Source organism: Dermacentor albipictus, chromosome 6 (assembly GCF_038994185.2).
Source record: "Dermacentor albipictus isolate Rhodes 1998 colony chromosome 6, USDA_Dalb.pri_finalv2, whole genome shotgun sequence".
Classification (NCBI taxonomy): domain Eukaryota; kingdom Metazoa; phylum Arthropoda; class Arachnida; order Ixodida; family Ixodidae; genus Dermacentor; species Dermacentor albipictus.
The window spans coordinates 69,018,636-69,042,134 of record NC_091826.1 but is presented as its reverse complement, the minus strand read 5'-3'; the positions used below and the strand labels follow the sequence as shown (position 1 = coordinate 69,042,134).

At 50.7% G+C, this 23,499-nt stretch overlaps 2 protein-coding genes across 2 annotated transcripts; both read right to left on the bottom strand.

Moving 5' to 3' along the window:
- Positions 1–3,686: 3,686 nt before the first annotated feature.
- LOC135910525 (uncharacterized) lies at positions 3,687–14,401 on the bottom strand. Its single transcript, XM_070520826.1, has 2 exons — positions 14,020–14,401; positions 3,687–5,760 (listed from the first exon to the last, which is right to left on the bottom strand). Exon 2 carries the CDS (start codon positions 5,578–5,580, stop codon positions 3,706–3,708), a length of 1,875 nt encoding a protein of 624 aa, XP_070376927.1. The 5' UTR covers positions 5,581–5,760; positions 14,020–14,401; the 3' UTR covers positions 3,687–3,705.
- Positions 14,402–17,979: 3,578 nt separating this feature from the next.
- LOC139046745 (endothelin-converting enzyme-like 1) lies at positions 17,980–22,788 on the bottom strand. Its single transcript, XM_070520825.1, has 2 exons — positions 22,334–22,788; positions 17,980–20,137 (listed from the first exon to the last, which is right to left on the bottom strand). The coding sequence occupies exon 2, from the start codon at positions 19,892–19,894 to the stop codon at positions 18,077–18,079; it is 1,818 nt and encodes a 605-aa protein (XP_070376926.1). The 5' UTR covers positions 19,895–20,137; positions 22,334–22,788; the 3' UTR covers positions 17,980–18,076.
- Positions 22,789–23,499: the final 711 nt, after the last annotated feature.

The window sequence follows — 23,499 nt, the reverse complement described above, 5'->3', positions numbered from 1 at the left end:
CCGACAAAATCAACGAGTCCTGGAATAGCGGCGTTGTTCCGCAAATGCGGCCGCTGTGGCCGGGATTCGATCTCGCGGCCAAGCTCGCGCTTAGCAACGCAACACGAAAGCCACTAAGAAACCACGGGGGGGTACTTGGAAGGTATTGGACAAACATTCCGGTAAAGCAGTAATAGTGCAATAGACCGGCAGTAACCTGCGTTGCCGTTAGCTCGTCTAGCTGCGCCTTGACCATCGTCACTCTTTTCACCACCTGCAGCAAAGCACTGTTCGGTACACGGTCGTCGGCCATGAAGTATGTCACTTGCTTTCCGTGTGAGGGAGTAATTCAGTGCTGAAACTCTATTTGTCAAATGGCTGTGGCTAAATAAGGTACGTCCGACGTCTCCCTGCAACTTCTTTTTACAGGTACGGTAGACGTATCCGTTAGTGTTTAAAGCATGAAATGCTTTGAGCTCCTGTAGTCGTCGACCTTCAAGTGGCCTTGAGCCAAAAGCCAGAGTCGTCATCCGGGCAAGTGCGAGACCAAAACGAGATCATCTGGACAACAGACTGGCGGGCTAGTTGGTACTGCATTACTTGAGGCAAAGCGCAAGATAACATGTAGGACAATAGAAAGGTACGAAGGCACAGCGCTACTAACAATTGACTTTTTGTTGGACATGGTTACCCCGTGTATACCGCACTGGGGCAAGAAGAAAAAAGCCAACCATCATATAGACTTCTTTTCGGAATAGTAATCCACCATAGGCTGCTACCGCTAAAAGAACAAGATTTCCTTTTTATTTTTTTTTGAAGGCGATACAGATGGGCAACCTACAGATTTATCGTTTCTAATCATTTCGAATGAATCAATGGTGTTGCTATAGTCACCTGATCTGTGTTTCCAGATATCACTTGTGAATTGTGAAACAAGAGTTTACAGCCACAACTCAAGCAGTGTGCGGCGAGATGACCAGTCTTTACCAAATTATTAACATTGTTCTAATGTTCCCGTAAGTGATCGCTGAGGCGCCTTCCCGTCTAACCAAAATACACCTTCCCGCAGTCTAAATGAATACGGTACAGCACTCTTTCGATGCACGAAACAAACTTTTCTTGGTGTTTTTTTATTGAAGTACATCGTGGCACTTCTTTGTAGTATTTTAACTTTCGCGCACAAACTAGACAATTTCAAAAAGGCTGAAAAGACGGCGTCATCGCCAACATGATTCCCAATTTTCTTCATATTATGTCTACAGCTTGGTGCAAGTACGGCATGACAGCCACTTTGTCGTACTGCAGGGCGCTCAACCATGCGTTGTGCCTATCGCTTATCAGGGACGACGGCGCTTCCTTTCCCTGTGCCACCGCCAAAGATGCTGACTCATTGTGAAGCCGATGCGTATAGAGACGCGGCCGCAGACTTCGCCACGGTGCGCACGCACGGTTCTTTCGCCCGAGCAGCGCAGTCACGTGGTTTTATTTCGTATTTCGCGGGATTTCCTTAGACGCCGGAAAAAATCGTCGCGCAGCCTGTACGTGGCCACAAACAATTAGATCGGTCGTTTTCGAATGCCCTCTACAACGTAACGAAACGCACTGAGCTCTAAAGAGAATATATATAAAAATTGCGTGAGTGATCTTAGTAAATTAACAAATTAAGCACGATATGACAGATTGCCTATGTAGCGCCATATGTCGGTGAACCATTTGTCGTTGGTTTCATTCAGTTGCGCTTATCTGTTTTTTTTTTAATCCTTGGTTCAACTTACGTGAAACACCCTGTATATGCAGATTGTCTCAGCTAACTTTAGGTATAGTTTAAAAGTATGCGAATGCCACGTAGCTGGACAGAGCCAAGCTAATGTAGTTTGCCGTTGATTGGAGATACCTTTTTGGAGATTGGAGATAACTATTTTTTCCATTGCGCCTATTTAGATAAATATTTTTAATTATTCAACTTCTAAAACATTGTAATTAGATGAAAAGTGTCAATGGGAAAATTATAGAGCAACACGACAAACTCCCGATACAGCTTTCTGTTGCTCAATACGTGCAACATAAAAGTTTTACGTAGCACGTTTTGACGTTTTGCCAGTCGCTCGGCAATCGGCAAGAAGCAGTTGTCTTTTAAGAATGCGCATCAACTTTCCAAATGTAACCTCGCGTCAAACATACATACCTCTCTCTTGAAGTCACACACAACTCCCCCTCACACACGCACGCACATGCGCGCACGCACACACACACACAACACAAAGAAAGGAAAAACAAGCTTGCACACACTGCATGATTTATTTCCAGTGAAACATATGGATACAAATTTCATATTTTGCTGCAGTTACAAGGGTATATATATATATATATATATAAATGCATGCGTGCGTGTGCGTGTGTGTGTAGGAGAGATAGGAAGGGAAAAAGGAATCTTCAATGGGAGTATGGTAGCGCGGTTCAAGGACGGTACAAAAGAAGACACAAAGGGACACACACAGCGCTGTGTGTGTCCCTTTGTGTCTTTTGTCCCGTCTTTGAATCGCACTACCATACTCCCCTTGAAGACGCATTACCAACCAGCCCACATTGCAACCCTCGGGAAGAAGGAAGGTTTGCCCCCACCTCCTTCGAAAAATAGTTCGTACGCCGCAGGTGTTAAATAATATGACTTTAGAGATACGGTGTGCCGCTACACTGCCAAAATGCTAATTGCATTATCGTCGAGAGTCATCGTAAGTTAAGGGCTGTACTTTTTTTTATTAAAAGGACGGGTTTGTTTTCGGAAAGAAATTTACTGGAATAAAATTCAAGAAAAACAAATTGTCTGAATCTAAACCATGAGAAAAAATGCAGTGGCGTGATTGAAGTGTTTGCGGGTGTCACGAACGGCTCAGAAAGTCGTGTGCGATGCCCTATGTAGTAGGTGTTTGCGAACAGGGATTTTTGATGCCGAGTCGAATACGAATCGAATAGTGCCATAATGAAATCTAATAAAAAGTTTAATACTTTTCGAATAGTATTCGACCCACGAACAGTGTCTATTACAATTAATATAAAACGACCTTCACATCCAAGTATTCTTAAAGTTACGAAGAGTGTCATTGTGCGTTATGAAACGTTGTTTATCAAAAGCACAAATGGAGCATGATGATCCCATGAGTAGTCTCTTCAGATGGACAGGCTTTTCATAGGGTGCGATTGACCGCTGTATAGCCTGTAAGGTATGGCTACCTAAGTGGCGTAGCCTCATGTTCTGATGTTCTCCGTCTATACTATGCCCGCGCGGATGAAAATTTAGTGCATTTTCGCTCCAACTTTATATTTATTTGGGCGCGGTTGACGTTCCGAAATATTCGAAAAGTTTTCAAAAATATTCGCATGTACGAATAGCGACTATTCAACTCAGTCTTCGAATCGAGTAGGAAACTGATTCGTTATTCAAAAGTTTCGAATATTCGCACACCGCTACTATGTAGTGCACCTGACCGCAATGAAAGAGCGACCACGACAGATAATTGAAACCGCACCATGGAGCCATTCTACCAAGTATCCTAAATATGAAATGACGTCTTTTAGAGCATACTTAAACTAACCATGCATTAAAGAGGCCTGTAATAGTGCTGCAATGCTCCGCAAGCAATTTATAAGCCGCATGCGCGAGGCCTGGGCATATTGAGAAACATATGCGAATGAATTAAGCCAATAGATAAAAAAAGGAAACTCAAATCATATCTCGCGCTCGGTGAATGGCACCTTGCACCGGAACGCTGCTGCAAACTCTGACAGCTGCATAACAGGTTCGTTGCAACGGCGCCTCGCATCCCCGTACAAGGGGTCCACGTAGTGGCTGCTAGAGCAAAGCGCGTAGCACGATGACACAAAGAAAAGTCTGTCTCGAGAGAGGCTCGACAGCCTGGCGTGCGCAGTGCTCAAGTCCTGCACGACCGCTAGCCTGTATGCAGACAGAGCGGCCAGGAGAGCCTTGGTATCCACGTGGTACGGGGGCCAATGCGACGGCAGGGTGTAGTTTGAATGTTGATAGAAGCCCGTGCGGCCTCGGTTGTTGCGATTGTGGCTTTGGTTGTGCGCAAGCTCGTGGAACAATCCCCTGAGCACTTCGTCAGCAATTAGTCGGCCAGCGCCGCCGTAGTTGACAGCTGGCGGCAGGTCCGAGTGGTAGAAAGGAAAGACGAAGTAGTCCTCCGCAAGCGCGAGTGCGCCTTGAAAACTAAATCGATGGCTGAGCAAAGAACCCGACTTGAGAACATTCGTGACCTCTCGCTCCTGTAGTCGCCAACGCCCGGCCATCAGACTGAGCCAGTCGACGAAGAAGCGAGCTCGGCCTGACGGTTCTGGCAGCACGCTGGCCAGGAAGCTATCGCTGTTCAATGGGATGGCGGTACTATGGGCACGGAGCTGAAGAAACGCCTTACTTCGACGCGCCACGGCATCGATCAGAACGTCTCTCACGTCTCGAACGAAGAACTCGGCTTCCCGATGCTTGGGAAACAGACCGAGCCATCCGACACCCACGGTGCTTTCGATCTGGACGAGGCAGCGGCGCGTATGCGGAGGCAGACCTGCGAGCTCGAGCGTGACGTCGGCGATTTCTCTGTGGGCCATCCAGCCCAGCTCGTGGGCGACGCGAAGTCCCAGGCTCAGCGTTAACGCCTCTTGCGTCTCGGCTTCGAGGCCGAGGATGTAAAGGACAGACCGCAACAGACCCAGGTTTTCCACTTGCGCGATGTCCCTGGGCGAGAAGCGTCGTGCCCACGTGAAGTGCTCGTTGAGGAGGAGGACCAGGTGACCGGTCCCAATGCGGAGAGTCGCCGTCTCGGTAAGGTTGCGGATCGCCGTGCGCACTATTCTCGGTTCAGGCACGTACATGGCAGGTCCCAGCGTTTGTAGTGTGAGCTTGTTCATTGCGTCGATGGTTGAGACAATTTCGCCAGAGGCCGACTCTGAACCGTCGAACAGCTGCAGCATCTTCCGAACGTATCTGCGGTCGCGAAGCGAGGACGCCGACCCCGTCGGATGGCCGGCGAATGCGCGCATGGTAGCCATCCACGAGCGAAAGGCGGCGCTGGGAACGATCTTCAGTACCGGCTCGATGCTACCGACGCGAAGTGGAGACAGCCTGATGTTGACTTGAAACCAGAGATGAACGTTCCATTTCCCAGACAGGTCAAGCAGAATCGCCAGTGGGTCCCAGCGAGATTTTTCGGGCCATGGCAGGTGGCGCTCGAACATGAACGTTCTCAGATCTTGCAGGCTGCTCTCCGAAAGTTCCACGCAGGACCTGGCTAGGGCGGCCACCTTCTTCTCGACGCTGATCGCGGACGAAGCGCATTGAGCCTGGTTGTGGCTCTCCAGGGAAGCCAGCTTGATGGCGTTGAGCCCACGTTCGTACATCGTATCTTCAGCCGCGTCCATAACAGAGAGCAGATGGTATTGATGCTTCCAGCCGTCGCAGACGAAACCACAGAAGTCTTCGCAGGGGTCTTGAGACTTGTTGATTGAAGTTCTTATAGCATGCCATGTAGAGTTGGCACGCCATTTCGTCGCAGCCTGAAAACAGCGGAAGGTCCGCACGTTCTGCATAAGCCCTCCGGGTGCTGGCGCGGAGGAGGTCGTGGTACTCTATGCAATCCGTAGAGTCGAGCCAAGGTAAAACAGAAGAACGACGCTGCAAAGGATGGACGTGGCGGAAAGCACTGCCTGGGATCTCGGGTTCATGTACCAATTCCATCGTCGAACAACTACTTCGACGTCGTTGCGTTCCTGCGAATGCAAATGTCGGTGTAGAGACGTCACTTTATATAGCAGTTTATGAGAGTAGAGCTCTGTAGGATGTCATCAGTATTACGTGTTTGGTAGCAGCTGTGACAGTCTTATAGTAGTAGCAATGGTAGTTTTCAGGAGCACTATACTGTTAGCGGTGATGAACGTTAACAAGCCAAATAACATAGAGCACTTATTCGTTTTCAGCTACGCCATGTCTATACGACATTGGTGTGATACGGGCCTGAATGACGAGCTCTGGCGTAAAGCAACTATCCAGCTACACACTGACCAAGGGACGTGTTGACAAAGTTTCTATGAAGTAAGTGCCTTTCGTGATTAACCATAGCCGCGGTAGCCTCTTATGGCTACGGACTATGGTGCTGCTGAGCTCGAGGTAGCGGGTTCGCTACCGGCCACCATGAGGGCGTAGACGGGATATCAGACGCCAGCCAATTGCTATGTCGGACATAGAGAAGCTGCGACCGAACAATGGTAAGCAGCAATTACGAACGAAAACCTTTGTGAAGTCGCATTGCAATTCGCCAGAGAATCACGACTTTATCACTAATCACAAGAAGCTGATTCTGACGCCAGATGCTGAACGTAATACACATTTATATATATATATATATATATATATATATATATATATATATATATATATATATATATATATATATATATATATTGTACTGTAAAATAGGGAGCAGTGGGGCTGTGGCTAGGAGAGAGACAGCGACGACGAGACAGAACAACCTTGTTTGGGTGCTCGGTCGGCTACACTACCTCTCGCTGCTCCAACGTTCTAGTCGCGAACGCTTACTGCTCAAAGTGCTTCGCGACATTTGGTGGAAGGTGCTGGACTTATTGCCAACCTGGAACTCCGAAGCCGGACGATCCCTGTCACATCTCCCATGCCTGAGGAGACTAGCCCTACCGCGCCACCCATGGCACCGCCTCCAGTCATCTGTCCTGGTGCGCCACGCCAACGGGATCCGCCCATATTCAATGGAACTGACGATCATGACGTAGAGTACTGGCTCTCATCATACAACCGAGTGAGTGCCCACAACAAATGGTCTGATGCTGACAAGCTTGGCTACGTCCCTTTCTACCTTACTGGGGTCGCCCATCTTTGGTTCCGCAACCATGAGGCTGACTTTTCCACCTGGTCAGCATTCCGAACGGCACTTCAAGAAGTATTCGGTCGCCCTGCTGTGCGCAAACTTCGGGCTGAACAACAGCTTCGCTGTCGTGCCCAACAAAAGGGCGAAACTTTTACGAGCTACATTGAAGATGTAGTTGACATCTGCCGGCGTATAGACCCTGATATGACCGAAGATGGCAAGGTCAAGAACATCTTGAAAGGCATAGAAGATGACGCCTTCCAAATGCTCTTGGCAAGGTATCCCCAGACGGTCAACGACATCATAGCGCTTTGCCAGAGCTATGAGGAGCTGCGCAAACAGCGGCTTTCTACGCGCCGAGCTCTCGCTCCAGACGTCGCACTTTCCGCTCTGAGTGATGGCGTCCCTTCTGCTCCTTGCAGTTCAGAACTTTTCGACAGCATCAAGCAATTTGTACGAGAAGAAGTGGCGCGCCAACTCTCTCTTCTGCCAGTCGCTCCAGCCTCAGAGCCGCGCTTGTCTCCAGATCTCCGTCACCTGATACAAGAACAAGTCGCTAACGCAGTACCACTTGCTCATCAACCGCCTCCTCCGCCTGTGCCACTTACGTACGCTGCCGTTGTCGCCAATACAAGGCCTCCTTCTGCAGGTAATCAATCCAGACTTACCAGCGCCTTTCCCTCACCTCCGCAAGCAGCTGCACCATATTCTCCTGCCCCCCCCCCCCCCCAAGCAGCTACTGGCCGCCACAGCAGCCCGTGCGCTCACCTCGCCAATATTTCCGACAGTCTACGCCCGCTGTTCTCAATCCATGGCGCACCCATGACAATCGGCCTATCTGTTATTCGTGTGGCCTACCTGGGCATGTAGCACGGCTCTGCCGCCGGCGTGGATGGTATCCTTCGGATTCTCCGAGGGCACAAAGTAACGGTTTCGACTCTACGTCCCGTTCTGCTACTGCCGCTCAGCCCTTCGAAGCCTCGTCTCCTCTTTCCCGACCCTTCAATACCCGTCGGTCTCCGTCTCCCAGTCGGCGTTCTCTGTCGCCGCTTATCCGTCGTCCTGAAGCTATCCGAGAGGAAAACTAAGGACCGCAGTTCCAGAGGCAAGAACTGCGATCTCAGCGAACTCCTCAAGACCTCATTTATTTCCTGCCAACATCCTTGAAGTTTATGCAGAAGACATTGCCGTTCATGCGCTTGTAGACACGGGAGCAGCAATATCAGTGATTTCGGACCAGCTTCGTCTTACCCTTAGAAAAGTCGCGACGACTTATTCAGCCATTTCATTACGTACAGCAAGCGCTGCGCCGATTGAACCCTTAGGGAAGTGTACCGTGCGTGTTGTTATAAGCGGCGCGTTATACCATGTTGAGTTCGTTGTTCTGCCTCGCTGCTCCCATGCCATGATTTTAGGATGGGACTTTCTGTCCTCTCATCATGCCGTTATAGATTGTGCCCGTGCTGAACTCGCGCTGTCGCCATTCGGCGCCAACGTTTTTGAAGATACTGATGACACTTCCAGTCGTGTGTTCGTCACCGCCGACACCGAGATTCCTCCATACTCTGCCGCACTTGTACCCGTTTCCTGCGTTGGGTTTTCCGACTCCACAGTTCTTTTCACGCCGTCTCAGCTTGTTGCTCGCCGCCATCCTTTCTTGCTTCCTTTTGCCCTTCTTGCCATTCGACAAGGTTCGAGCGCACTTTATGTATCGAACCTGTTTCCTTGCCCTGCCAGGCTGCTCCACAATGAGTGTCTTGGTTATGCCGACGAAATCGAACCAAGCTTCCTTTACGATGTGCCTGACGACCCGGCTTCTCCTCCGGTTGACGCTCTGGCCCTTCAAGTTTCTCCTCCCACGCCGCCGTGTGACCCACCATTTTACCAGAGTATTGATCCCAACCTCACTCCAGCGCAGCACGCCCAGATCGCCCATCTTCTAGACCGCTTTCGCACGTCATTCGACCTACAACAATCAAGCTTAGGCCGTACTTCCACTGTTGTCCATCACATCGACACCGGCAACCATGCGCCTTTACGCCACAGGCCGTATCGTGTATCCGCCACGGAGCGTAGCGTGATCGCTGAGCAAGTTGCAGACATGCTCCAACGCGGTGTCATACAACCTTCGCACAGTCCCTGGGCTTCTCCTGTAGTGTTGGTAAAAAAGAAAGATGGCACAATTCGCTTTTGCGTGAACTACCGGCGACTTAATAAGATCACCCGCAAGGACGTTTATCCGCTACCCCGTATTGACGACGCGCTAGACTGCCTCCAAAGCGCTGAATTCTACTCATCCTTAGACTTACGATCCGGGTACTGGTAAGTGCCAGTGGCTGAGTCAGACCGTCCGAAAACGGCCTTCATCACACCTGACGGTTTATTTGAATTCACCGTGATGCCATTTGGCCTGTGTAATGCGCCTGCCACATTTGAAAGAATGATGGACAACATCTTGCGCGGCCTCAAATGGCAGATATGCCTGTGTTATCTGGACGACATCGTTATCTTTTCACCGGACTTTCCTTCCCACTTACTTCGACTTGAACGCGTCCTAAAGTGCATCGCCGATGCTGGCCTCCAGCTTAACTTGAAGAAGTGTCACTTCGCTGCCCGGCAGCTGGTCATCCTCGGCCATGTCGTGTCGAAAGAAGGTGTACTTCCTGATCCAGCGAAACTACAAGCTGTTGCCCAGTTTCCCCGACCAACGACTTTGAAAGAACTGCGCAGCTTCATTGGATTAGCGTCATACTTTCGCCGTTTCATCCGCAATTTTGCCACTATAATTGCACCTTTAACGCAGCTTCTTCATGGTGGCCACAACCTTTCAACCTGGTCACGGGATTGCGATGCCGCCTTCACAAAGCTGCGTCGTCTCTTGACGTCACCACCAATCCTGCGCCATTTCGACCCCAGCGCTCCAACTGAAATACACACGGATGCCAGTGGCGTTGGCCTTGGGGCCGTTCTCGCTCAGAGAAAGGCTGTCTTCGATGAGTACGTCGTTGCCTTCGCCAGTCGTGCACTCACTAAACCTGAATCGAACTATTCTGTCACAGAAAAGGAATGCCTCGCTATAATTTGGGCCATAACCAAATTCCGTCCGTATCTTTATGGCCGCCCGTTTGACGTCATAACTGATCACCATTCGCTGTGCTGGCTGTCATCCCTAAAAGAACCGTGCGGTCGTCTTGCTCGATGGGCCCTTCGACTGCAGGAGTATGACATTCGCGTACTGTATCGTTCTGGCCGAAAACATTCGGATGCGGATGCCTTGTCTCGTTCTCCACTAACAGACGAGGCTAGCTTCCCGAAGGCCTCATTGTCCGAGTCTTCCCTTGCTGCCACGGACATTCTTCTGGAGCAGAAGAAAGACCCATGGATTGTGTCCATGCTGCGTTTTTTGTCCAGCCCATCGACACCCACTAACAACCGCGCATTACGTCGCCAAGCACATCACTTCTCCATTCCCGACGGGCTCCTGTACCGTCGCAACTACCTCCCGGACGGCCGCAAATGGTTGCTTGTCATCCCGCGACACCTGCGTTCGGATATTTGTGCAGCGTTCCACGACGATCCCCAGTGCGCGCATGCAGGGGTACTGAAGACATACGCGCGTCTACGCCTTCGTTACTACTGGCGGGGGATGTATCGATTCATCCATCATTATGTCCGCTCCTGTTTGGTTTGCCAACGCCGTAAAGATCCCCCTCGTCGTTCAACCGCCCCATTGCAGCCTTTGCCTTGCCCAGCACGTGCTTTTGATCGAGTAGGCATCGACATTTATGGACCTCTGCCAACCACATCAGATGGCAATCGCTGGGTAATCGTGGCCATCGACCATCTTACGCGCTATGCGGAAACTTCCCCTTTGTCCAGCGCTTCTGCACGTGACGTCGCCTGGTTTCTCCTGCGCCACATCATCCTTCGCCATGGAGCTCCCAGGGAATTACTCAGTGACAGAGGCCGCGTCTTCCTCTCCGACGTCATCGAGGCTCTCCTCAAAGAATGCCGCATCATTCATCGCACCACTACTGCGTATCATCCGCAGACTAATGGCATGACCGAGCGCTTTAATCGCACTCTTGGTGACATGCTGGCCATGTACGTTGCATCCGACCAAACCAAATGGGACCATGTTCTACCTTTTCTGACCTACGCTTACAACACCGCCACGCAGACTACCACCGGATTTTCGCCCTTGTTTCTCCTGTACGGATGCGAACCTTTTTCCACAATGGATACTATCCTTCCGTACCACCCTGACTCCACGGAAACAACTACCCTGTCCGAAGCTGCTGCACACGCAGAAGAGTGTCGCAAGCTTTCCCGTATATTTACGTCAGAAGACCAGCAACGCCAGAAGCACCATCGAGAAAGGTCCAATGCTCCTGTATCCTATGCTCCTGGCTCGCTAGTGTGGCTTTGGGTTCCAGCCTCTACCACTGGACTGTCACCGAAACTCGCGTCGAAGTACCAGGGCCCATACCGCGTGATCAAACAAACGTCTCCAGTCAACTATATTGTGGAACCCCTCGAGCTACCTTTGGATCATCGCCGCCGTGGACGCGAAATTGTGCATGCCCAGCGTCTCAAGCCCTACTATGATCCGCCTGTGCTGTCCTACCCGTAGGTCACCGGGACGGCTTCCTTTTCCGCGGGGGAGATAACTGTACTGTAAAATAGGGAGCAGTGGGGCTGTGGCTAGGAGAGAGACAACGACGACGAGAAAGAACAACCTTGTTTCGGTGCTCGGTCGGCTACACTACCTCTCGCTGCTCCAACGTTCTAGTCGCGAACGCTTACTGCTCAAAGTGCTTCGCGACAATATATATATATATATATATATATATATATATATATATATATATATATATATATATATATATATATATATATATATATATATATATATATATATATATATGTCGTCATCCTTTGCCATGCTCGCCACAGGAACGGCCGCCTAGGAGCTGCGCTCTAGTGCTATGGTGCCATCTCGTAGTCTCGTGGGACACTCTGCTTTGTCCTCACCCTTTCGCCATACACTCCTCCTCCCTCTTTTCACCTCATTCTTGCACTGTAACCTCCTCCTCCGCTTTCCTCCTCGCGATCTTTTCGCTATCGCCGCCTTTCATCCCCCGCTGCGCGCCGCGTTCGCTCTTTCCTCTCTCGCTCTCCTCGTTTTCTCGGTTACGAGGGACGATGAGGGACGCCGAGGCGCTCCGATGCTCAACGCAGGAATGGGTGTCTAAGGGCTGCGCTCTAAAGTTTCCTGTGGGTGAAAGCACGTTTCAAATCATTGAACTGGATCGCTCGAGGAGGCGGACATCATTTGCGCAATAAATCAAGATACATAATTGACTAGTTAAGAAAACTACATTGATTAGGCTTTTAACGGGAGTCTTTGTCGTACATATTGCAAGGTACAAGTTGTAGCCCGCAATTGATCTTTTAATTGATTGATGCTTGGCGATTACCTTCCCAAAGTAACACTGGGGCTGTCTCATTGAAGGGAACAGCGAAAAATATGGGACAGGCAAAGACACTATTCTCCTAAAATATGTTGTCTTACCAGCTATACACCTTAATGAGCACTGCAGGGCTATGATAGACGCCACCGTAGTGGTGGCCTCCCGACCACCCGGGGTTCACGTAAGTTGCACCTAAACGTTTTTGCACTTTGCCCCCTCCGAAATTCGACCGCGGCGGTGAATCAAACCCGCAGTCTCGAGATGTGCGCTGTCAAGCATTCGGTAAAAAATAAATGCACCTGTTCCACATACTGGTCTAGCAAAACTCATTCCAAGTATTTTCTGTGACAAAAATAACTGGAAGGATAATTTGTTTTGTCGTATGCTTTAGGGATTATCGAAAGAATTTCTTCCTTCGAATTTGTTCCTAGTAGGTAGGCCTTGCGAATTCACCGGCTACAATTTGTGAATTGCCACTTGCGACCCAAAGAAATTAGTTGTAATCTCAATTATCAATTTTTGTATTTATTCTAGTGAATAATGAATTTCATGTTAAAAAGGTGATGCCTTTAACGTTCAAGCAATGATTAATCCAGCCGAAAGAGAAAAAAATTGTGGCGTCTGCCACACCAGATGTGTTTCTCTTTAAATTTAGTCAAAGAATTGTGCCAGAAACCATCGAATATTATTGTCAAAATCAGCGATTGCGTTTTTGTGTATCCTGCTGCATATCTCCATGCTATCCATGAATCACGAAACCTTGCGGGTTCTTCAGCACACACGCATAAAGTGACGATCTCGCTGCCAGCCACAATGCCGAATGTTCCTACGACACACTATCTTGTAGTAATTACTCCTCCCCAGTTGAAACTCCCTAGCATAACCTCCATTATCCCTAGTATCCTGGCTGTAACTTCGTTGCAATGGCTATCAGGTGGTCCAACTCGATGCGGAGTGTTCTGTTCCAGAGAGGGCGCTTTCGCTTTAATCCATTTGAAGCTACATGCGCATTTCGCCAGGTTGGCGCATTAATTCTGGAGTATTGGCCGAGAATTGGAAACTACGAATATCACATAAGCAGTGCCCAAGTTGTTACGAGGCCAGACAGCAGCTACCGGCAAGTTGTCTACCCTGGGCACATATATATATCCCCAGGGCCCCATATTGTCTGCTCGGCAAAACATCAGCCAGCGCATACTTAGTGGCCCAACTTATAGTTGACACCTTACGTCAGTGGGTGCGGTACCGCTGTTTGTTGTGCAAGATCGCCCAACCATTCAAAGTGGCCAGAGAAGCTAAAGAAAACTATCCTTCTGATAAAAAATAAGAAAATTAAGTTCCAGGGTTTTCCATGCCAAAACCATGATCTGATTATGAGGCACCTTGTACAGTGGGAGACTCCAGATTAATGTTAGACCCGCCGGGACCCTTTAACGTGCACTAATGCATGATACACGATCGCTTTTTTTTTCTTTTTTGCATTTCGCCCTCATGAAAACGCGGCAGCCTCCCGGAATCGAGCCCGCGACCTCGGGCTTAGCAGCGCGAGTGGGCATCGCTTCAATGTAAACACGCGATATTGTTACGCTACATATATGTGCTCGAACATGGGCACACGACGCACACTGGTCTAAACACGCCTGTCAGTCTCCCACCTGGTTCATCAGCGCCGGCTCTGGGAGGGCCAGTGGGACCAGCGCGGTTCCTGTGCCGTCGCCACGAGCCGCCGCCTGCAACTGGCGCACTTCGTGAAGCTCGTGCAAGTCGAGGCGACGGAAGCCCGGCCGCCTCGACGGCCGTGCGATGCGCCTGCGGCCGAACGCGTCCGAGCCTGAGGAGCCCGAACTGCTGCTGCTGCAGGAAGTGCTCGTTCCGGTCTCTGGCATCACGACGTTCTTCAACTCGACCCGGTCTCCAGTGCGCCTGAACATCGTTCTGCGAGTGAATGAACTGTTCAGAAAGGACGAATCCCTCCGGAAGCTGTTAAAGAAGGAGCTGTGGCGAAACCGATCCGCTTTCGATGCCGGCGGTACTGTAGGTGCTGCACCGCGTGGCACGTTCGAAATGCAGCGCGTGACTATTACTCATGCTCTTCATCGTGTGCCTCGATTGGCAGGTTTTAGTCGGTCTTTGTTTAATAATTTTTAATTAGCTTTTACAGCGACGCTCTGTATGGCTATAGGGTTCCGTGTATTCTTCGTGTCCGTAAACAAATCTGCGTGAGAAAAGAATATCATCATCACCAACGGCTCGCGCGTTCGTCGTCGTCATCTTCTTCCACAGCTGTCTCCGTTCCGTTGCCGCTCACATCGGCATTCCTATATTGCCCCTCCCTCTAAGAAGGCGCTGACCGCACTGGCCCACTGCCAGTCGGTGCGGTATTTCGGTCTCAAATTATTTGCCTCCGTATAACGCCAAATGAAAACACGAATGTATATAACGATTCTATAATACGAATATACGCGGATTTATGAGAATAAATGTCTGTCCGTACCTTTCGTCACGATGATCACCGATCAAGACAATAAATGTCTTCGTACCTGTGTTCAAAATTCCGTGTTACTTCTTTGTCGTGTGCTACACAGCTTCGCTGGTCATCCCCCTTCACAGATTGGAATGGCTCATGTTATTTTTGCTCGTGTGCATCCAGATAGCTGGAGTTCTCTCTATCACCCGTAATAAGGATGTGCAATATAATTAATAGCTTCGCCACAGTGCAGGATTTCCTAAAGAGGACATAAGCCAGATGAATCGGCAGATCAATACATAGAGAGCTGGAAGAAGGCGAATGATGATGATGATGATATGATGATGATGATGATGAGGAACCATTATAGTTTAAAAGCAACGTCATATATTGGTTCCCGGCACACTTAGGACCAAAGATCGGCGACGTCCCCAACCTTAACGAGGTGGCGCACGAGGCTGCGCGCGCGCTTACAGACCGCGCGGCTTCACCCGACCACTCGGAGAACAAGGACGCCCCGCTACATACAATGAAATCACTAAACACCACTACCTACAACGCAGAGAGTATAGCACGCCACACCGCACGCTCACTCGAGCTCAAGCGGTTACACTCAGAATGCTACAAGCAGACACATGCCTCACACAAAACAGACTACACCATTACATGCCTGAGCTCTACGACAAGTCTCCTACGACAAGTATTGCAGCAATTGCAATACATTCCTTAACGTCTATCATTTACTCTGGCCGTGCTCGCAAACTCACATAAACTCGGAACCATAGTAGCGCAAGCTTGAAATAGCAATCTGGTGAGAAGGACTACGTCCCCAACTCAGCCGTCCAGCAGGTCCACGACGCCGCCAGGAAGCTCAACCTCCTGGTTCCGTCGTGGGAGACGCCCACTCCATGAGAGCCCAAAGCTCTCGTGGCCTGGAGGACCTTGACTAAAGTTGATTTCCGGGGGAAATTAATATCACAAATCCCGCATTCAATATAAAGTGTCGCCTTCCAACCGAACAACGCGTTGTGTAGAAAAAGTTGCCCAACTTTCGCACGTCCACACAACCTGGGATAGGGTTGGTCTACCGACACACCACGGCCATCTAGCTCGATATTGTGTAGGTTTTAAGAGGTGCGGATAAACATCATTCAGCCGAACAGAAACCACTAACAATCATTAGCGGAGCAGTGGAACAGTTCGCCAGCTGGTACCTGGGTGTTCAGAGGACAGTCCTCCAGCAAGCCCACAGGGAGGCCAAGGCCAGTGAAGCCCTAGACTAGGGGAGCCACCCATCACTCTTTGACCCCTTTCCCCCTACTTTAACCTCCCTGCCTTCTTCTTTTCTCTTTCCTCCTCCTTCCCCCTACTCCCTGTCTTAATAAAGTTTTACTACTACTACTACTACTACTACTACTACTACTACTACTACTACTACTACTACTACTACTACTACTGCTACTACTACCCAACTCTGTTCTGGTTCTAAAGCGTTCGTGTGTGCACGTTTATCAGTGCACCTGACCCAAACTACATATAGCGTAAAAACTTTTTGACTAATTTTTGTCCCTGTGTCTCCCTGTCACCACCTCAAAGCAGACGTTAGCGGCCCTGAGGATCCACAACACCTTCGCTGAGCTGTCGGACACGGTTATGGCTTCACAAAAAGCCAGACTACAGACACGACGTCGGGCCGATCCATCCTCCACCGGACCGGAATGGCAACGGAGCTCGGTGCCCTCGATGGTCAACGATCACTCCCGCTTGAGGTCAGAGGCAGATCAAGGCGAACCCCATACCGAAGCACATGAGTCATGAACTCGACGAAGGACGACGCAAGACTCGCGTCGACAGACAGCGCCGACAATTCAAGCGTGACCCGTACGTAACGTACGTAGACGTGGCGGCGTACCCTGTAGGGGGCCTCTTCGCGGTAGCCGCCGTGAACTAGAGAGACAAATGCTTGACTCTCGCCGCCTCCGTCCGGGCAGCTGCGGCTGAGACCATTGCCGCGGCGCTAGTAATAAAGCAACAAGACAGGGTAGGCAGAGAAGTTAATGCCGTTACCGACTCGCAACAGGCCTGCCGTAACTTTAGCAACGGACTAACACCTCTGCTGGCGGCTCAGCTAGATTATAGGCCCGAGGCTGCAAGAATCCCATCAAATCACGTGGACGCCGGGCCACGCGGGACTGGAGGGTAACGAAAGAGCGAACGCCTTAGCTCAAGCGCTAATCAACCAAGCGGGGGAAAACTAATCGTCTAATCAATCCCCATCATTTACCTTCGTGCCCCTGCCATCCTATTACTGCTACCTACTCGTGATCCAGCGACTCAACCGCAAAATTTATCCTCCCCCTCACAGAAAGCTCAGCACTGAAGATGCAGTAGCTCTCAGGCTTATTCAGACAAACACCTTCCCAAACCTACAGAGATACAGCAAAATGTACCCACATACATATCGCGGCATCTGCCCCTGGTGCGGCGACAAACGCGCTACACTTTCGCATATCGTAGGGGTGCGTGGGCAAACCTCTACACTTAGACTTCTAGTAGGTCATTTGAGCAGCGGGAGGTACAGCTGACCGGCGATACCCTGGCTGGATAGGAAGCTCTCGTCCAGCAAGTACATCGTGAAGCCATGGCCAGTGGAGTCCAGGAATGAGGACACCACCAACTCGACCTCAAGAGCAATGACCTCAATGGTCCAAATAAATGTTCTCTCTCTCTCTCTTGACTAATCTGCTTGAAGACCTAGCCACCACACAGAAAACATTGACCAATAGTAAGCTATTCTTAATCTGCATTGATGCAGTTACCTCGAACCGCAAGCTAGATCTGAAAAGAAAATTGTGTGTCCTGTGGCCAATTCGTGACAAAATTAGTCTGTCGCTTTTTTTCTTTGTTCATTTTTGCAGGATAAAGCTGTCCAATGCAAGAAATACGAATCCAAAACACGCCAATAACTTTGCTTCGGATTGTGACGTTTTCACCGAGGCAACTAGTGCAGTTTTACCAGCTAAACGTGTTTTGTAATTTAAGTTTTTTTTTGCTGCTGCTGTCGTTGCAGTTGTTGTTGATGTTGTTGCTGTTGTTGGTGGGTTTGGGGTCATCGTCGTTGTTCAGCGTAACGATAGCATTCAAACAATAACGCCCGGCAAAAATTTTAATAAGCCACGCGTGACCACCATCACGAGTAAGCCACGGGTGTGAAGCAAAGAGCACAAGTAATGCTCATGCGAAGATTATCGCAGAGCTTGTGTTTTCACGCACTGAAACGCTGCTGCAAACTCTGGCAGCGCCTTGACGGGCGCGTTGCAGCGTTGGCTTGCATCTCCGTACAGCACGTCCACGTGGTTGCCGCTGGAGCACAGAGCGTAGCAAGAAGCCACGAAAAAGAGCCTGTCTTGCGCGAGGCTCGACTCTTTGGCGTACGCACTGCTTGTGTTTCGAGCAAGGCCAAGCCTGTAGGCAGCCAGGCTGGCCAGGAGAGCCTTTAAGTCCACATCATTTGGCAACCACTCCTGTGGTGCAGTGGAAGTGCCCCTGGTGTGCCGAATGTTACCATTGCGTATATCTTGCTTGCGAAGGGGGCTCACGTTGACGAGATGATCGTAGTACAGGCCCCTGAGCACTTCATCAGCGAGAAGTCGTCCGGCACCGCCGTAGTTAATGGCCGCCGGAAAGTCTGAATGGAACAATGGGAACACAAAGTAGTTTTCGGCGACCGTGAGCGCGCCGTGAAAGCTCCATCGGTGGCGAAGAAAGGAACCCGGCTTGAGAACGTTCGTGATGTCTCGCTCCAGGAGGCGCCAGCGCCCGTTCATCAGGTTCAACCAGTCGACGAAGAAGCGAGCTCCGCGCGACGGTTCTGGCAAAACGCTTGCCAAGAAGGTCTCGTTGTTCCACGGCACAACGGCACCCGGGGCCCAAAGCTGGAGCAAGGCTTTCTTCTGGCGTGCCACCGCGTCAACGAGAACGTCCCGCACGTCCCGAACGACATCCTCGGCGCCTCGGTGCTTCGGGAACAAACTGAGCCACCCGATGCCCACCGCGCTTTCGACCTGAATCAGGCAGCGTCGCCGATGCGCCGACGGAGGCAAGCCAGCAAGCTCCAGCGTGGCATCCGCGATCTCTCGGCTAGCCATCCAGCCCAACTCGTGGGCAACGCGAAGGCCTAGGCTTAGCGTGAGCGCCTCTCGCGTATCGGAGTCGAGTCCCAGTAGGTAGACGACGGACCGAAGCAGGCCGGCGTTTTCCACTTGCACGATGTCCCGAGCCGAAAAGCGGCGTGCCCAGATGAAGTACTCGTTCAACAGGAGCAGCAGCCGTCCAGCAGCGATGCCCGGAGTCGCCGTGTCTGTGAGGTTGCGGATTGACATGCGCAGAATCCTCGAGTCCGGCTCGGCCATCGCGGGGCCCAGCACCTGAAGTGTCAGCCGGTCCATTGCCTCTATTTTGGCGATGACCTCGTCTTCGACCGCTTCGGAAGCATCGAATAGCCGTAACATGGCTCGCACGTATCTACGGTACCGGAGCGACGCTGCCCTCCCCGCTGGCTGACCGGCGAACGCCCGCGTGGTGGCAATCCAGGCATGAAAGGCGGCGCTGTGGCCAATCTTTAGCACGGGCTCCCCGGTCCCTCCGCGAAGAGGAGCCAGTTCGAAGCTCACGTGGAACCACAGATGCACGTTCCAGTTGCCAGATAGATCGAGCAGAACCTCTAGGAGATCCCAGCGAGACGTCTTAGGCCACGGGAGATGGCGCGCGGCCATGAACCTTTTGAGGTCGGGCAAGCTGCTCTGCGAAAGCTCCATGCACGACTTGGCAAGGCCGGCTACCTTCTTCTCGACGCTCAAGGGCGACGGCGCTGCGAAATACTGGCTGCCGCTGTGTTCGCTGCTCCACTCGATGGCTTTAAGCGCGCGACCGTACATCGCATCTTCCGCGGCATCCACGACGGACAGCAGGTGGTGTTGGCGTTTCCACCCGTCGCAGACGAAGCGATAGAAATTTCGGCACGGGTCTTGAGATCGATTAATCGAAAGCTCTATAGTGGCCATGTACTTGTGGCATGCCGGTTCATGGCAGCCAGAAAAAAGTGGTAGATCCGCGTGTTCTGTGTGCGACGTCCGGGGGCTTGCGCGGAGAAGACCCTAGTCCTTGACGCGAATCCACAGCATCGATCCCAGGTAGAGGAGAAAGGCGATGGAAAAAATGACGGCCATCGACTCCAGGATGATCACGTTCCTGGGGTTCATGCGCCAGTTTGCTCGAATGACGACTACATTAGGCCCGGCGTGTTCCTGCGGGTGGGAAATGCAAAGTGAAAAGCTTCTACCTTGTTGATTGCAGCCGTGAAACTCTGATAAAGCGTTTAGATTATTGTTTAACTATATTAATCTCACTTTGAGTCGCTATAAGAACACCGTCCTAAGAAATACAGGCAGGTTGCTATAGTAGGTTAAACACACCTGCAGCCTGATTGTGGTTCTGGCTACACTTCTGCTTCAGGTTCCCAAGCTAAAATGAAAGCACCAGTTTCAGTGCAAATGCGTTGAGATAAGTGTTTTCCGGAAAGGCTATAAAGGCGTCGAGAAAACCCATGCTGTAGTCACACATGTGGCGTTAAGCTCCTCGTTGGTACGCGCCGACGCGAGAGTAGTTCAAACCTGTTTAACAACATCCGCAGTAATCCTATTCTACGATAGTGTCCCTGTATGTGTTACAGCACCCTAACTGGATCACTGTGTTACGGATGCAGATTGCGTCTACGGACACACTAACCTCTCAATGACATGAATCAGATTGTATAGCCATAAGGAAGCGTAGTTTTAACTTTGCAATATTATGACAACACACATTGAAGAAAAAGTACAACTTTGCCTTTCCTTATAATTAAAACATTTCGCTGTAATGCGCCGCGAACCGCTCTTGCAAACTTGTCTCTACGCGAGAGAGTTCCCGTCATGCCACGTGTTGTCATGGAGTGCATGCTTTTTCGAAAGGCGTAATCACCCAGCGTGCTTCCTGCCTGCTAACTCAACCTGTGTTTCTTACACTGCTTGGATTAAGTCATTGACGTAATGCCAAGAACTGGGACTCTCGTTTGAAGTTGCTGCTCACAACCGGAGCGTGCGACTTCTCAGCGAGTTCGTAATGTCTCGACAAACGCCCTCTCATGCATAGCCAAAATGGAACTACTGTGGCCGAAACGAGTTAAAGCACGCGGAGTAAGCACGACTGAAACATACGCATCTATATCTTCTGACTGATGTTTTGATGTGGTTTCAAAATGCCTTGTATACACCCACCTAGCAATAAACGTTGGCCACGTTTTCTGGGTGATTCTGACTAGGTTCGACCCTGTCTTCAATTTCACGCATAGCGTACAATTTGTAAATCAAGACTGTGATGTATGTGCAAGACTGAAATAGATACATGAAGCCGACGTGGCGCGGCACGTCAACCGACTCCCCTTCTTTTCAGTCTACACCTACAGCAAGTCGGCCAGCCCGATTTTGGAACAAGGTCCGGTTGCGTTAAGGCTGGTGGCTGTCGAACCATAATCCCTCCATCCATTCCATGAAACGCTAGAGCGAGATAAGGACAATAAATGTTGGGGTGCGTTGAATCGGACCGCCTGCAGCAGTTTGACTCGAGCCAATTGAGCCACATGGGAAAATGCATCTAAACATGTATGCCACATGACTGACGGTTTGGGAGTTGGGGACACTTGGGTGCAGCGTCAGATGCTCTTTCTACACATTAACGTTCACGTAGGATGGTATCTTCCCCTCTCCCAGTCCTCCTGTGCAAGGCACAAAGTTGCTGTCAGACTCGCGAGAATTGGGTTCGTGTAAGCACGACAGGTGGAGAGTTGACCTGGCCTGTTCAGCACCTGTCTGGATTCCGCAAGTTACCCTACAGATAGTATACGAGAAAACATGGACCACACGTGAGAGACGTGCTCTCACACTCCTCTTAAGGAATCTGGGAACACTTCGCTCACGTGTGGTCCTTGGTTTCTATTAACGCTATAGCGTTAATAGATATACTGGTTCTTGTCCACTTCTTGTTGCTGGGCATTTCCACATGGCTAGAATTACATGCACATCGCTAGCGGGTAGAGTCAGAAGTCGGATTGACTGAGAGCGCCACGACCGCGCTTACACACTTCTTTCCGATCGGGTTGAGCGATTCACCCCGTGCACCCTCCGCAGTCCGGCTGACAGCCCAGTCCGACGGTGTATACCTGGGACTGACCTGCTATAGCGTTCGCGTGAACCCGAGCACCGGATCTCGTCTCGACAAGCCGACTTGCCTCGATTTTATTGGGGCTACGCAAACGTATCCGCCAGCACGACCCGGGACATGTCAACCCGCCTGCTACTGCTAAGCCTACTCGTACTTACCCGCTGTATATATACACGTGCGCGCCCGCTGCGCAGCAATCGCACATCTGCGCGTGCGCCAGCTATCGTCTGTTTCCGATTGCTCACCTGTGCTGCCGGAGCCGGATCCGGCAACGCGCAGACAGACGTCGCTGAAGAATCGAGCGCGGTGTCTGCGCCATCGCCGTGGGCGGCTGCATCTGCCACCCGCAGCGCCGCCGCCTGCATCTGGCGCACCTGAAGGAGCTCGTGCAACTCGAGGCGCTGGAAGCCCGGTCGTCTCGTCGGACCCGTGACGAGGCTGGAACCGCCTGACGCGTTCCGCTCCGAATCCGAGGAGCTCGAGCTGCTGCTGCTGCTGTCGGAAGTGGTCGCCCCAGTGTCGGCCATCACTTCGTTCTTGAACTCAATCCTGTCTCCTACACGCCTGCCTGCCTGTGAAAGCCGTCCCTGACTGTCAGCAAGAGCGAGACAAGCCTGCAAGCGTCCAACCGTTCTTGCTCTGTCGTTCCGCTCGTGAGGGCACCCGCCGCAGCTGCTGCTAATTCTGAGCCCGCGTGAAGAGCACGTACTCACGATGGGGATTACGTATACACCATAAGGTCAAAACGACGACGACAAAGAAGTAAGTCAGGCAAGAAATGCAGATAATCGATGTTCATCATCATTATCATCAGCTAATTTTATGTCCACTGTACGACGAAGGCCTCTCCCTACGATCTCCAATTACCGATGTCCTGCGCCAACCGTATCCAACCAGCGCCCTCGAATTTCCTCATTTCATCGCCCCACCTAGTCTTCTTCCATCCTCGACTGCGCTTCCTTTGTGTTGGCAACCATTCTGTAACATCAATAGTCCACCGGTTATCTAACCTAAGCATTACATGACCTGCCTAGCTCCCTTTTTTTACTCTTAATGTCAATTAGAATATCAGCTATACCCGTTTCCTCTCTGATCCAAACCGCTCTCTTTCCGTCTCTTAACGTTATGCATAGCATTCTTCATTGCATCGGTCTTTCCGCGGTCCCTAATTTTTTCTCAAGCTTCCTTTTCAGTCTCCAGGTTCCTGCTCCATATGTCAGCACCGCTAAAATGCGCTGATTGTACACGTTCCTTTTCAACGATAATGGTAAGCTTCCACTCAGGCGCTGACAATATCTGCCGTATGCGATACAACCAATTTTTATTCTTCAGTGAATATCCTTCTCATGGTCAGGGTTTCCTGTGATAAATTGACCTAGCTAAAGAGCACTCCTTCACCGACTCTATACGC

What these genes read in the sequence shown, in the direction of transcription:
- LOC139046745 (XM_070520825.1), bottom strand. Translation starts at nt 19,894, where the DNA reads ATGGCCACTATAGAGCTTTCGATTAATCGATCTCAAGACCCGTGCCGA.
- LOC135910525 (XM_070520826.1), bottom strand. Translation starts at nt 5,580, where the DNA reads ATGCAGAACGTGCGGACCTTCCGCTGTTTTCAGGCTGCGACGAAATGG.